This window comes from Carex rostrata, chromosome 33 (genome assembly GCF_964058835.1).
Source record: "Carex rostrata chromosome 33, lpCarRost1.2, whole genome shotgun sequence".
Lineage (NCBI taxonomy): Eukaryota > Viridiplantae > Streptophyta > Magnoliopsida > Poales > Cyperaceae > Carex > Carex rostrata.
Window position 1 is genome coordinate 890857 of NC_135950.1, and position 14037 is coordinate 904893.

General features: G+C 32.5%; 2 protein-coding genes across 2 annotated transcripts in view; one reads left to right on the forward strand and one right to left on the reverse strand.

Moving 5' to 3' along the window:
* Positions 1–14037, reverse strand: part of LOC144548268 (zinc finger protein BRUTUS-like) — a 71999-nt gene that overhangs the window by 32443 nt on the left and 25519 nt on the right. The window lies entirely within an intron of this gene.
* On the forward strand, positions 8427–11437 carry LOC144548467 (heat shock cognate 70 kDa protein-like). Its single transcript, XM_078297139.1, has 2 exons — positions 8427–8824; positions 9523–11437. The coding sequence occupies exons 1-2, from the start codon at positions 8611–8613 to the stop codon at positions 11253–11255; spliced, it is 1947 nt and encodes a 648-aa protein (XP_078153265.1). The 5' UTR covers positions 8427–8610; the 3' UTR covers positions 11256–11437.

Below are 14037 nucleotides of genomic sequence, written 5' to 3' on the forward strand. Positions count from 1 at the left end.
CGGGGGTTACGTAATGGTTGAGATTTTTTAGAAAGTCACTCAAAATATGAGATATCTCAGAGATGCGTATTCGAACAAGCCGAATTTTTTATTAATAGAAATAAAATAAATAAAATATTTAAAAAGAACACTACTGTTGAGTTTTTTCGAAAACTAAGTAGACCGGGTCCTGTAAACCCGTCCCACCGGATGGGTCCAATTGACCCGTCCCGGTTAATCGGATTAGCCCTTAACTAACATCACGGGAAAAAAAAAAAAAATTCCCGGACGGGTTTAAGCATCCCGTCCCGAGTCTGTAAAAAAAAAAAAAAAAATCCGGACGGGTTTAAGCATCCCGTCCGGAGTCTGTTTAAAAAAAAAAAAAAAAAAAATCTGGACGGGTTAAGTAAACCCGTCCAGAATTTGAAATATTATATTTATATTATATTATTATATTATATTATATTATATTATTATATTATATTATATTATTATATTATATTATATTATATTATATTATTATATTATATTATATTATATTATATTATATTATTATATTATATTATATTATATTATTATATTATATTATGATTTTATATATATTATATTTTTTTGTTTTTTATATTATATTATTATATTAATATACTTATATATATATATTATATTATGAATAGAACTAGTTTAGTTGTGCTTAAGTTCACCAAAGTGTTTGGTGAGCTTAACGCCAAAACTTATTAAATCGTTTTCAAATGACGAATCCAAACCGTTAGAACCTGCCTATCTTGCGAGTGATGCATCTACATGTGAAAATTTTAAACGTTCAAATTAATTTAGTATAAAGTCAAGCGGTAAGAAAACCTTCAAAAAATAAATGCACTAAAATTAATTTATTAATCTTTTAATCTTGACCGATTGACTTTATACTAAATTAATTCAAATGTTTAAAATCATAATATAATAATATAATATAAAAAACAAAAAAATATAATAGATATAAAATCATAATAGAATATAATAATATAATATAATATAATATAATAATATAATATAATAATATAATATAATAATATAATAATATAATATAATAATATAATAATATAATATAATATAATATAATAATATAATATAATAATATAATAATATAATATAATAATATAATAATATAATATAATAATATAATATAAATATAATATTTCAAATTCTGGACGGGTTTACTTAACTCGTCCAGATTTTTTTTTTTTTTTTTTTTTTTTTACAGACTCGGGACGGGATGCTTAAACCCGTCCGGAATTTTTTTTTTTTTTTTTTTTTTTTTTTTTTTTACAGACTCGGGACGGGATGCTTAAACCCGTCCGGGAATTTTCTTTTTTTCCGTGATGTTAGTTAACGGCTAATCCGATTAACCGGGACGGGTCAATTGGACCCGTCCGGTGGGACGGGTTTACAGGGCCCGGTCTACTTAGTTTTCAAAAAACTCAACAGTAGTGTTCTTTTTAAATATTTTATTTATTTTATTTCTATTAATAAAAAATTCGGTTCGAACAAGCTCCAGAACCATCTATCTACTGTGACGCTTTAGTGCAATTCGTATCACCTAAGGTAACAGAATATTTATGTTTAGATATGGACTGCCTAATCAGAATCCACATGACTATTAAAGCAACCCCGTGCGACCAGAATAACTCGGATTCTAATCGGACAGCTGTAATCCAAACAGAAATATTCGGTTACCTCACAGATTAGAATTTCACTAAAGTGGAGAGAACCAGAGCCAGCCAACCAGGGATTGCCATGTCTGATTATTTCGGAAATATTTTGTTTATAGAATTTATTATTATGTAATACATATATATAGAAAAATTACCTTCTTTTTTTAGATATACTAGGCGCTAGCTAGATGAAAGAAGAGAAGCGAAGCTTTCGTATCGGGAAACACGCGTCAATAGAAGGACGAAAAGAGGAGAGAGACGTAGAGAAATTTAGATGGAATTTGAACACGTGTCAATAGAAAGAGACATAAGCAATTAGTCGTTAGATTTCAATCCAACGGATGAAAATTGAAAAATTACTGTAGGTGAACAGTAACTCACATCCAAAATTAATACTATAAGATAGATATGTTGCCGAATTTTTTAATAATAGAAAATAAATTAATAAAATATCGAAATAGAGGATTGTTTTTAGTTTTTTTCGAGAAATAGATAGAACGGGATCATTTATCCCGTTCAGGGGACGGAACTATTTATCCCGTCCGGTTTAATTCCTAATTAACTTCCCTTAACAACTTACGGTACAAAAAAAATGAAAAATCCGGACAATAAAGTAAGACCCGTCCGAGAGGAGGAGGAGGAAAAAAAAACGGTCAATGTTGTTCTTGTGAGAAGTGCCCTTTCATCATGCATTTTATAGAGATGGGTTTCTGTATTCGACGACATATAAGGATTATTATCGGGATTTGGCTAATATGCTATGGGTAGCTAAGAGGCCTCCCGTGCGACGGCTCAATATTCAACTTTTCAAAATCCTAACGGTCGATCCGAACCGTTCATCTTGTTCTCCATATTAATATGTATTTGGAGACCAAATTTTACATTTTTTGGAAATTTTTTACTATTTTTTTAGATTTATTGAATATCACTGTTTTTTATGGTCCAGATTTGTCTGAAAAACAACGTCCACTCCTGAAGATCCAGGTGTTAGCTGGAGCAGTATCAACAAACGCACTGAAAGAGAACCTGACTGTGTGATTATCATTGTATGTGCACACAAATGCTCAAATTCCCGAGATTTTTATATTTACCCAAAAAAATATATTTTTTATTAAAAATAACCACGGTTTGACAAAATTTTTAAAAATACCCAACCCGTGGAAAAAATCCGCGGCCCGGAATTTTTAATTCCGCCCCGTGGAAAAAATCTGCGGCCCGGAAATTTTAATAATTTTTTTTTCTTCTGGAGATTATGTTGTTCAGTTTATTTGGAATTTAGATTAGTTTGAATTGTTAAGTTGGAGGTTTGTATAAATTTTATTTGTATGAATTGTTAAGTCAGAGTGCTTCTGAATTCAATTTTGCACCTCTGGTTAACATAGTAAAACATCTTCCAAAATCATGAAAATTGACTGACATACAGTCTTGACATCGTAGAACACGACTGTGAAGTTTCATACAAAATCTCAAAACAGATCGCGAGATATCATAACTCAAAAATTGCCCGAATTACTGAAGGAGTGCTTTTGAGCCCAACTTTGCACCTCTGGTTAACATACCAAAGCATCTTCCAAAATCATGAAAATTGACTGACATACAGTCTTGACATCGTAGAACACGACTGTGAAGTTTCATACAAAATCTCAAAACAGATCGCGAGATATCATAACTCAAAAATTGCCCGAATTGCTGAAGGAGTGCTTTTGAGCCCAACTTTGCACCTCTGGTTAACATACCAAAGCATCTTCCAAAATCATGAAAATTGACTGACATGCAGTCTTGACATCGTAGAACACGACTGTGAAGTTTCATACAAAATCTCAAAACAGATAGCGAGATATCATAACTCAAAAATTGCCCGAATTGCTGAAGGAGTGCTTTTGAGCCCAACTTTGCACCTCTGGTTAACATACCAAAGCATCTTCCAAAATCATAAAAATTGACTGACATACAGTCTTGACATCGTAGAACAAGACTGCATGTCGGTCAATTTTCATGATTTTTGAAGATGTTTACCTATGTTAACCAGAGGTGTAGATTTAGGCTCAGAAGAACTCCTTCAACAGTTCGGAGAATTTTTGAAATATAATATCTCGCGATCTGTTTTGGGATTTTTTGTGAAACCTCACAGTCATGTTCTACGATGTCAAGACTGCATGTCAGTCAATTTTCATGATTTTGGAAAATGCTTTGTTATGTTAACCAGATATGCAAAGTTGGGCTCAGAAGCACTCCTTCAACAGTTCGGGCAATTTTTGAGATATGATATCTCGTGATCTGTTTTGAGATTTTTTGTGAAACTTTACAGTCATATTTTACGATGTTAATACTGCATGTCGGTCAATTTTCATGATTTTTGAAGATGTTTTGCTATGTTAACCAGATGTGCAAATTTGGACTCAAAAGCACTCCTTCAGCAATTCGGGCAATTTTTGAGATATGATATCTCGCTATCTGTTTTGAGATTTTTTTTTAAACTTCACAGTCGTATTTTACGATGTCAAGACTGCATGTCGGTCAATTTTCATGATTTTTGAAGATGCTTTGCTATGTTAACCAGAGATGCAAAGTTGGACTCAAAAACACTCCTTCAGCAATTCGGGCAATTTTTGAGATATGATATCTCGCGATCTGTTTTGAGATTTTGTATGAAACTTCACAGTCGTGTTTTACGATGTCAAGACTGCATATTGGTCAATTTTCATGATTTTTGAAAATGTTTTACTATGTTAACCAGAGTTGCAAAATTGAATTCAGAAGCACTCTGACTTGACAATTCATATAAATAAAATTCATACAAACCTCCAACTTAACAATTCAAACTAATCTAAATTCCAAATAAACTGAATAGCATAATCTCCAGAAAAAAAAAAAAAAATTATTAAAATTTCTGGGCCCCGGATTTTTTCCACGGGTTGGGTATTTTTAAAAATTTCGCTGAACCGTGGTTATTTTTAATAAAAAATATATTTTTTGGGGTAAATATAAAAATCTCGGCAAATTCTCAACTCAGATTTGATTAAATATATTTTAAATTGAGAAAGATCTTTGTTTTTATTCTATGCCACAAAAGAAACAATATACAAGTGGCTCATAACGAAATTTTTTGTCTGGTTTATCCTGGCACTTCTCACAGAAACAGCATGAACGTTTTTTTTTTTTTTTCTTTCAGACGGGTCTTACTTTACCGTCCGGATTTTTCATTTTTTTTTGTACCATCATTTAAGGGATTAAACCGGACGGGATAAATAGTCCCGTCTCCTGGATGGGATAAATGGTCCCGTTCTACCTATTTCTCAAAAAAAAAAACCCAAAAACGATCCCCTATTTTGATATTTTATTAATTTATTTTCTATTAATAAAAAATTCGGATATATGTTGAATCTGAAAATTTAAAACTTCAAACCGAAATTTTTGCTCATATTCAAAGTGTTTTATTATATCACAGAAAATATTTTAGTATTCTTTCTGTTTCAGAAAAAAAAAATCAGCTCCTTTTTAAAAGTTTCAGCTATTATTTCAGAAAAAATCTCAACACACTTTCGGTTTCAAAAAAAAATCATCCATCATTTAAAAAAAAAACACTTTGAATCCGAAAAAAATATATATATAAATCAAAAAAAAATTTGGGATCCGTTTATAACATTAAAAAATGAAAGTAATTTTTTGTTTCCAATTATTATTTATTAATAATAATTTCCATAGATAAATAATTTCCGATTCTGACAGTCCATTATTTAATTTCAATTTAATTTTTGTGTTCTTTTGTTTTTCCCGTTTGGATTTTTTTTTTTAACTTTTCATGTATTCATATTAAAATTGTACTTGTAAAACCTTTATATGTTAATGAGTTAGGCTAATATGACACTAGTGTTATATCAAACTAAATAACACCACATCTTAAACCCTTAGATCTGTTTTAAGATTCGTACAAAATGAAGTGCTTGAACAGTAAAAGCGGATAGTACAAATCTTAAAGCAGATTTAAGGGTTTAAGATGTGGTGTTATTTAGTTTGATATAACACTAGTGTCATATTAGCCTAACTCTATGTTAATTGATATTTTGAATTTGAATCCCAATTAGAAATAATAGTTTTCCAATTAGAAATAATTAACAATATCTTTCTATCAGTCACCAAAATATATACAGATTTGTAACTCATTCTAGCATAACATCGCCAAAAAATCTATATGAAACCATTTGTTGTAATTCTCCCAATTCATTGTTCCCACTGTGATTCTGGTACGCTGACTGTATCCACTGTGCGTGCACCTCCTTGATGAGCTCCCTGTTTTGCTTTGGAATTCACTGAACTGGTAAAGCGAATTGGAGCTCATGAATTTTCCAATGCATGGCCGAAATTACACATGGACTAAACTTGACCCGAGAACTACCATCAATGGCTAAACTTGACCGCTACCTAATGTCAACAAATTGGTCACTTCTGTTTCCCAACTCCTCACAAAGAACACTACCGAACTCATCTTCCGTATCACTACCCAATTTTGTATCAAGCCTCTACATCTTTCAAAAGATCAAACGATGTTTTGCATAGAGTTCAAGGATTTTGTGAAAAATGAATGGAACCTTGATGTTCAGATTGTCAACAGTTAATATTTGGTTAAGAATCAATAGCCATAAAAAAGAGTTGTAATCCTTGGTCGAATGAAACCTTGATGAGTGACCATAATCTACAGGTGTCAGTGAGAGTTACCGTTGAAGACTTAGTATTTAATTCCCTCTTAGCTGAGGTAGAAAGATGGGGCCTCAACATGCTGTGATGTTTTCCTCAAAAAAAACATGCTGTGATGTATCTGTAACAAACAAAATATATTAACCAGGTACATTTCATCTTCCTTCTTCGCACAGCAAACTTGCAATTTCACCAAGATATTGCTGTCAAAGTCACTGGTACACATGATTTGGTGTTTGATTTAAGCATACATTGAATTTCAAATACTTTCACTAAAAACTTCTATCAAAGTGAGAGAGGGGGTGTCAAGTTAGAAGTTCCTAAAATTAAATAGTAAATTTATAAGCTTCATGCTTTTGCTAATTACAGAAAAAAGAAAAAAAAAAAACCTAAATAACATAATTAAGTTAAAGAGGATGGTTGGTACTTTTGTTTTCGACCGGATTAAGGCATGACAATTACAGAGAGAGAGAGAGACCAAGCATTGCAAATTCCAAGTCTCATACCAGCTTTAACTCTTAAAACATACATAAAAGTTGCTTTGTCTGCTCTGAATTCAAGCAAGTATTGCAAATCCAGGTTCTCAAAAATATAAAATTCAGTCTGCAAATGCATATTAATATGGAGATTATGTTGAACAGTTCAAATTGACTGTTAAGATTTTGAAAATGAAAATTTTGATTGGTGTTACAGGCCAACTTGTGATATGCATAGTACCATAGACTCACTCAAAGTATTGTTGTAACTGTTAGATTATATTCTAAATAACAGTGGTCAGATAATAGATTATAGATCTTTAAAATAAGATATTAATTATTTTTAAATGAAGTGCATCTCTTTGTTTTTTGAATATATATTCTGGGAAAAAAAAATGTGTTCTCTGTTATCTGATAATAACAGAAATGATTCGAAATATGGGGTTATATAAAGTAGACATTTTATAATTTTGTTTGTTACATATTCTATTTTAGCCAATGATTCTATCTCTATATGAATTCATTTTTCATAATTTTTGACCGCTTGATTTTGTACTAAATGTTTTCGAAAATTTCAAAATTTTATATGTATGCACATCATTTGTGAAGTATATCGGTTTCAACAGTCTGAATTTGCCATTTAAAACTAATCCAGTAGATCAAATTCAATGTACATATAATTATTATTTTTGATATCCATTCAACATGTAAGTGATTTCTTTCAAGGCGTACATGTTTCAATTGACAATCGGTTAATAATAAGTTCTATATCTCTAATTTTGGAAAAACACAACCCCATGTTTAAATTTTGTACATGGCACACAAATTAAAATGAAATTAACTAATGGACGGTCAGAATCGGGAATTATTTATTTATGAAAATTATTATTGCATAATAATTACATTATTACTGAATAATAATTACAAACAAAAAAATATTTTCATTTTGAATGTTATAAACGGATCCCAAAAAAAAAGTTTGGATTTAAATTTTGGAATCGATTTTTTTTTTTGAATTAAAAATGTCTTGAGATTTTTTTTTCTGAAATAATAGATGAAACTTTTTAAAATAGAAAGAGTAGTTGAAATTATTTCTGAACAGAAAGAATACCAAAATATTTTCTGTAATATAAAAAATACTTAGAATATGAGAACCAATTTGGTTTTAAGTGTTAAATTTTATTGTTTAAAGCCCGTAGGCATGAAGTTTTAAATTTTCAGATTCATCTTATAGTAAAAAAAAAACGATGGTAATTTTTCTATTTTTATATATTACTTAATAATAAATTCTATAAATAAAAAAATTCCGTCAAGTGGAATTCTTCTCCCCTGAGGTAACAGAATATTTATTTTTGAATCACACCTGTCAGATTACTTTAATAGTCATGCAGATTCTGATTGAACGATCCAGATCCATAAAGAAATATTCTATTACCTTAGGTGATAAGAATTGCATTGTGTCACAGTAGATAGGTCTCGAGCTTGTTCGAACCTGACGCGTCAGCAGTTCTAGAACTTGTTAGATCTCCCGCGAACCATCTCCTACCGTCGATTCTTTCCATTGAACGGTTCAGATCTCGCTATTTCGAACTTTCTCGAATTGAGAAATAAGCCCATTATAAAACACTGTCGATACCCATCTCCCGTCGTCAGATTTGAAAAAAGAAAAGCTTCACTAAGTGCTCTCAAAAACCTCTCTCATTGTTACTAATACAAGAAATTTCATCGATAGTTGTTAGTTTTGATCGATAATGGCGGGAAAGGGAGAAGGTCCGGCGATCGGAATTGATCTCGGTACCACTTATTCGTGCGTTGGTGTGTGGCAACATGATCGGGTCGAAATCATCGCGAATGATCAAGGGAACCGTACGACTCCGTCATATGTCGCCTTTACAGACACGGAGAGGCTGATCGGAGATGCAGCCAAGAATCAGGTCGCCATGAACCCTACCAACACTGTTTTCGGTAAGTTCAATTTTCAAAATCTTGTTTCTTTTCTACAGTTCTCTTTTTCTGCAAAGATGTGAAATTAGAGATAAACCTCACTTATTTTAGGGAAATAATGGTTTTGTACCAATCACTTGGTTCCCAGAACGTCAAAGAAGCAATCTTGAATCAAATCTAGTTTAGTAAACAGCCAATTGATTTTGTATGATATCAATACAGAATTTATGGCATGATAAAAATTAATACGGTAATTTAAATTGTTGTACTTGGGTAGTCTATGAACAGAATGTTTTCGGCAAGTTTAATAATCAAAATCTTGTCTCTCTTCTAAACTCATGTTTGTCGTAATTAAGTGTTTAATAAATTGTTGCAATAATGTTTTCCGGATAGATTTTAATGGGGGCAATTACCTAATTATCTGCAAAGATTTTAAATTAGAGATGAACCTCCCTTATTTTGGGGAAATAATGGTTTTGTACCAATCACTTGAACATGCAAGTCTCAAAAATATTTTCTAAAGATTTTAAATTAGAGATGAACCTTACTGGTAATATTGAGAAACACTTGGGATTTATGTGAACATGCAGTCTCAAAAATATTTTCTAAAGTCTAATTTGAGAGCTGTGGTACTTGTTTTGTACTTGATTGGTTAGTAATTCACTGTGTTTACGAAGACATTCTAACTTACCTGATGTTCTGTTTTGTAAAAATTGCAGATGCGAAGCGTTTGATAGGGCGTCGATTCTCTGACCCGTCAGTCCAGAGCGACATGAGGCACTGGCCGTTCAGGGTGATTCCCGGTCCAGCGGATAAGCCCATGATCGTGGTCCAATACAAAGGTGAAGATAAGCAGTTTTCAGCTGAAGAGATTTCCTCTATGGTCCTTATCAAAATGAAGGAGATTGCCGAGGCCTATCTTGGCTCCACTATAAAAAATGCAGTCGTGACGGTTCCTGCCTACTTCAATGATTCTCAACGCCAAGCTACAAAAGATGCTGGTGTAATTGCTGGCCTCAATGTCCTGCGTATTATAAATGAGCCGACTGCAGCTGCCATTGCATATGGCCTTGACAAGAAAGCTGCCAGCTTAGGAGAGAAACATGTTCTGATTTTCGACCTCGGTGGGGGAACCTTTGATGTGTCGTTGCTCACTATAGAGGAGGGAATTTTTGAAGTGAAGGCAACGGCCGGTGATACTCACCTAGGTGGTGAAGACTTTGACAACAGAATGGTGAACCACTTTGTGCAGGAGTTCAAGCGCAAACACAAGAAGGATATTACTGGTAATCCCAGAGCTCTCAGGCGTCTCAGAACAGCTTGTGAGAGAGCTAAGAGAACCCTTTCTTCCACAGCCCAGACCACTATTGAGATCGATTCTTTGTACGAGGGGATTGATTTCTATTCTACAATCACGCGAGCAAGGTTTGAGGAACTCAACATGGATCTCTTCAGGAAGTGCATGGAGCCAGTTGAGAAGTGTTTGAGAGATGCCAAGATGGATAAGAGCAGTGTTGATGATGTGGTACTCGTGGGTGGGTCCACTAGGATCCCAAAAGTGCAACAGCTTCTTCAAGATTTCTTCAACGGCAAGGAGCTATGCAAGAGCATCAACCCTGATGAGGCTGTGGCATATGGTGCTGCTGTTCAGGCTGCCATTTTGAGCGGTGAAGGTAACGAGAAAGTCCAGGACTTGCTGCTGCTCGATGTCACCCCATTGTCTCTTGGTCTTGAGACAGCTGGTGGTGTCATGACTGTTTTGATTCCTCGGAACACCACCATTCCCACCAAAAAGGAGCAGGTATTCTCCACCTACTCAGACAACCAGCCTGGTGTGCTGATCCAGGTGTATGAAGGTGAAAGGGCCCGCACCAAGGACAACAACCTTCTTGGCAAGTTCGAGCTGTCTGGCATACCTCCGGCAGCGAGAGGTGTGCCCCAAATCAATGTTTGCTTCGACATTGATGCCAATGGTATTTTGAATGTATCGGCGGAGGATAAGACCACCGGTCAGAAGAACAAGATCACAATCACCAATGATAAGGGTAGACTCAGCAAGGAGGAGATAGAGAAGATGGTTCAAGAGGCGGAGAAGTACAAGGCAGAAGATGAAGAGGTGAAGAAAAAGGTTGAGGCAAAGAATGCTCTAGAAAATTATGCTTACAACATGAGGAACACAATCAAAGATGACAAGATATCTTCAAAGCTACCAGCTGATGATAAAAAGAAAATTGAAGAAGCAATTGACCAGGCCATCAGCTGGCTCGATGGCAACCAGTTGGCTGAGGCAGAGGAGTTTGAAGACAAGATGAAGGAGCTCGAAAGCATCTGCAATCCGATTATTGCTAAGATGTATCAGGGTGGTGCACCTGGCACAGCCATGGATGAGGATGCTCCGGCCTCAGGCGGTACCAGTGGTGGTGCTGGTCCCAAGATAGAGGAAGTCGATTAAGCTAATGTCATTTGGTCTGTTGCTGTTCATGTCTATGTGATATATTTCATGTATAGTAGTTTTTCTTTTTTCTTTTTTGTTATGGTAGTTGGTGTTTGATGGTTTGACATTACTTGATGGTCGGTCAAGAATGCTGTTGTAACTTTTCTGGTATGGAATAATATCGTGCTTTAGTCTTGCAATCTTATCTTAGTGATTAATTTGTGATATCTTTCTGGTACAATCTTTCAGTGTCGTTGTAGTTTACTGAACAGGGGGCATTTGTATGAGTTTTGTGAAGTCTGATGGGTAAGGGTTAGCAATATATTTATATTTTGTTTGAGCAAATATTCTGTTATCAAGTCTTAATGGACAAGGAAGAAAGGTCAAACAGCTATCTTGTTTTTTGAGTAATCTTTCAATTGCAGTTCTCGTGCATTCGAACTGAAATAAATGGCAAGCTGTAGGCAATACTTTCTCTGGCTTTTATTTTTCCTGACATTGCACTTGGGCCAGTAAAACATAAGAGCAGTGACCAGTGCAGATTGTGATAGGTAAAGCAACAGTTCCAGAGGTTGATTCTTGACACAAAAAGAACATAAAATAGAGCCTTCTTTTATCTTTCTCATTAGAAAGATTATTTGTGTTGCCTCTTGCATATAGCATAAAGTCAAGATACTACCTGCTGATTCTGAGCATTCTGCTATTTTCTGGGTATTCTCCTTGTTATTCCACGATCTTTTTTTATTTTTTTTTATTTTTTATCTATAACCCGTTATCCCGATATGTAATTTCGGGAATTGGGCAGGATAAGAATTTTTTTTTACTATTTTTGAAGATAGGTAGAAAATCACTTGATCTAAAAATTCCGGACCATTCAAAAAATAACGATTTTCTATCTATTTTTAAAAAATGAAAATAGTAAAAAAATTTCAAAAAATTTCAAAAAATATAAAATTTGGTTTGTAAGTACATATTCATATGGAAATCATATTGAATGGTTCAGATCAACCGTTAAATATTTTATAAAAATATTAATCCATATTACGGACCAAATCGTGCTATGCATAGTACCATACATTTACTCCAATACTTTGTTTTAGCAAAAGATAAGGATTAATTTTTTTTTTTTCAACTCACTTTTAATGCGAGAATTGAGTTTTAATTTTGTATATCGTATTGGATGAATTTTGCCGAAAGACAAGAACTTTATTCTTTGTCACAAATTAATCACTTAACTTTAATTTGTTCCTCTATAGCTACCGAATTTTTATGCATGATATATATAGACATTCTATTAATATTATGAATAAATAACTTTAATTTGCTCCTCCAGCCTAATTTTTATTTTATTGCCCTAACAAGACTTAAGAGTTCATCGTCTTTATTTCTTTAGCTTCTAAGTTTTCGATGGTTTAATTATTGGACTTAAAATATAATCATAGTATCAAATAAACATTAATTTTCAGAGTAATTTTGATCCGAATTTTTTATTAATAGAAATAAAATAAAAAAATATCGAAAAACGGGGTTACTTTTGAATATTTGCGAAAAGTAGGTATATCAGGTTGTCACAACCCATCCCACCGGACGGGTCTAATTAACCCGTCCGTTAATCTGTGAGTACACCAACCTAATCAACCTTCACGGAAATTAAAAAAAAAAAACAAAAAGCCGGACGGGTTAAGGCGTCCCGTCCCGACCGAAAAATAAAAAATAAATAAATAAATCCTGGACGGGTTAAGAGGTCCCGTCCCGGATCAAAAAAAGAAAAAAGAATAACCGGACGGGTTAAGTAACCCCGTCCAGGATATGATATTATATTAGGATTAAATATTATAATATAATATTATGTTGTATATTATAATATAATTAGGATTAAATCTTATAATATAATATAATATAATATTATGTTGTAAATCCGGACGGGTTAAATATTATATTATATTATATTAGGATTTTATATATATTATATCATTTTTTGTTTTTTATATTATATTATATTTTTTGTTTTTATACTATATTATTATATTAATATACTTATATATATATTATATTATGAATAGAACTAGTTTTGTTGTGATTAAGCTCACCAAAGTGTTTGGTGAGCTTTACTCCAAAACTTATTAAATCGGTTTCAAATGACGAATCCAAACCGTTAGAACATGCCTATCTTGCGAGTGATGCGTCTACATGTGAAAATTGTAAACATTTGAATTAATTTAGTATAAAGTCAATCGGTCAAAATTAAAAGGTTAATAAATTAATTTTAGTGCATTTATTTTTTGAACGTTTTTTTACCGCTTGACTTTATACTAAATTAATTCGAACGTTTAAAATTTTCACATGTAGATGCATCACTCATAAGATAGGCGGATTTCAACGGTTCGAATTCGTCATTTGAAACCGATTTGATGGATTTTGAAGTTAAGCCCACCAAACACTTTGGTAAGCTTAAGCACAACTAAACTAGTTCTATTCATAATATAATATATATATATAAGTATATTAATATAATAATATAGTATAAAAAATAAAAAAATATAATATATATAAAATCATAATATAATATAATATAATATAAAAAACAAAAAATAATATAATATATATAAAATCCTAATATAATATAATATAATATAATATTTAACCCGTCCGGATTTACAACATAATATTATATTATATTATAAGATTTAATCCTAATTATATTATATTATATTATAATATACAACATAATATACAACATAATATTATATTATATTATAATATTTAATCCTAATATAATATCATATCCTGGACGGGGTTA

Bases quoted from the DNA above. Each gene is read 5' to 3' on its own strand.
- LOC144548467 (XM_078297139.1), top strand. From the start codon at position 8,611: ATGGCGGGAAAGGGAGAAGGTCCGGCGATCGGAATTGATCTCGGTACC. The intron at 8,825-9,522 runs GTAAGTTCAATT...TAAAAATTGCAG, and splicing joins CCCTACCAACACTGTTTTCG to ATGCGAAGCGTTTGATAGGG.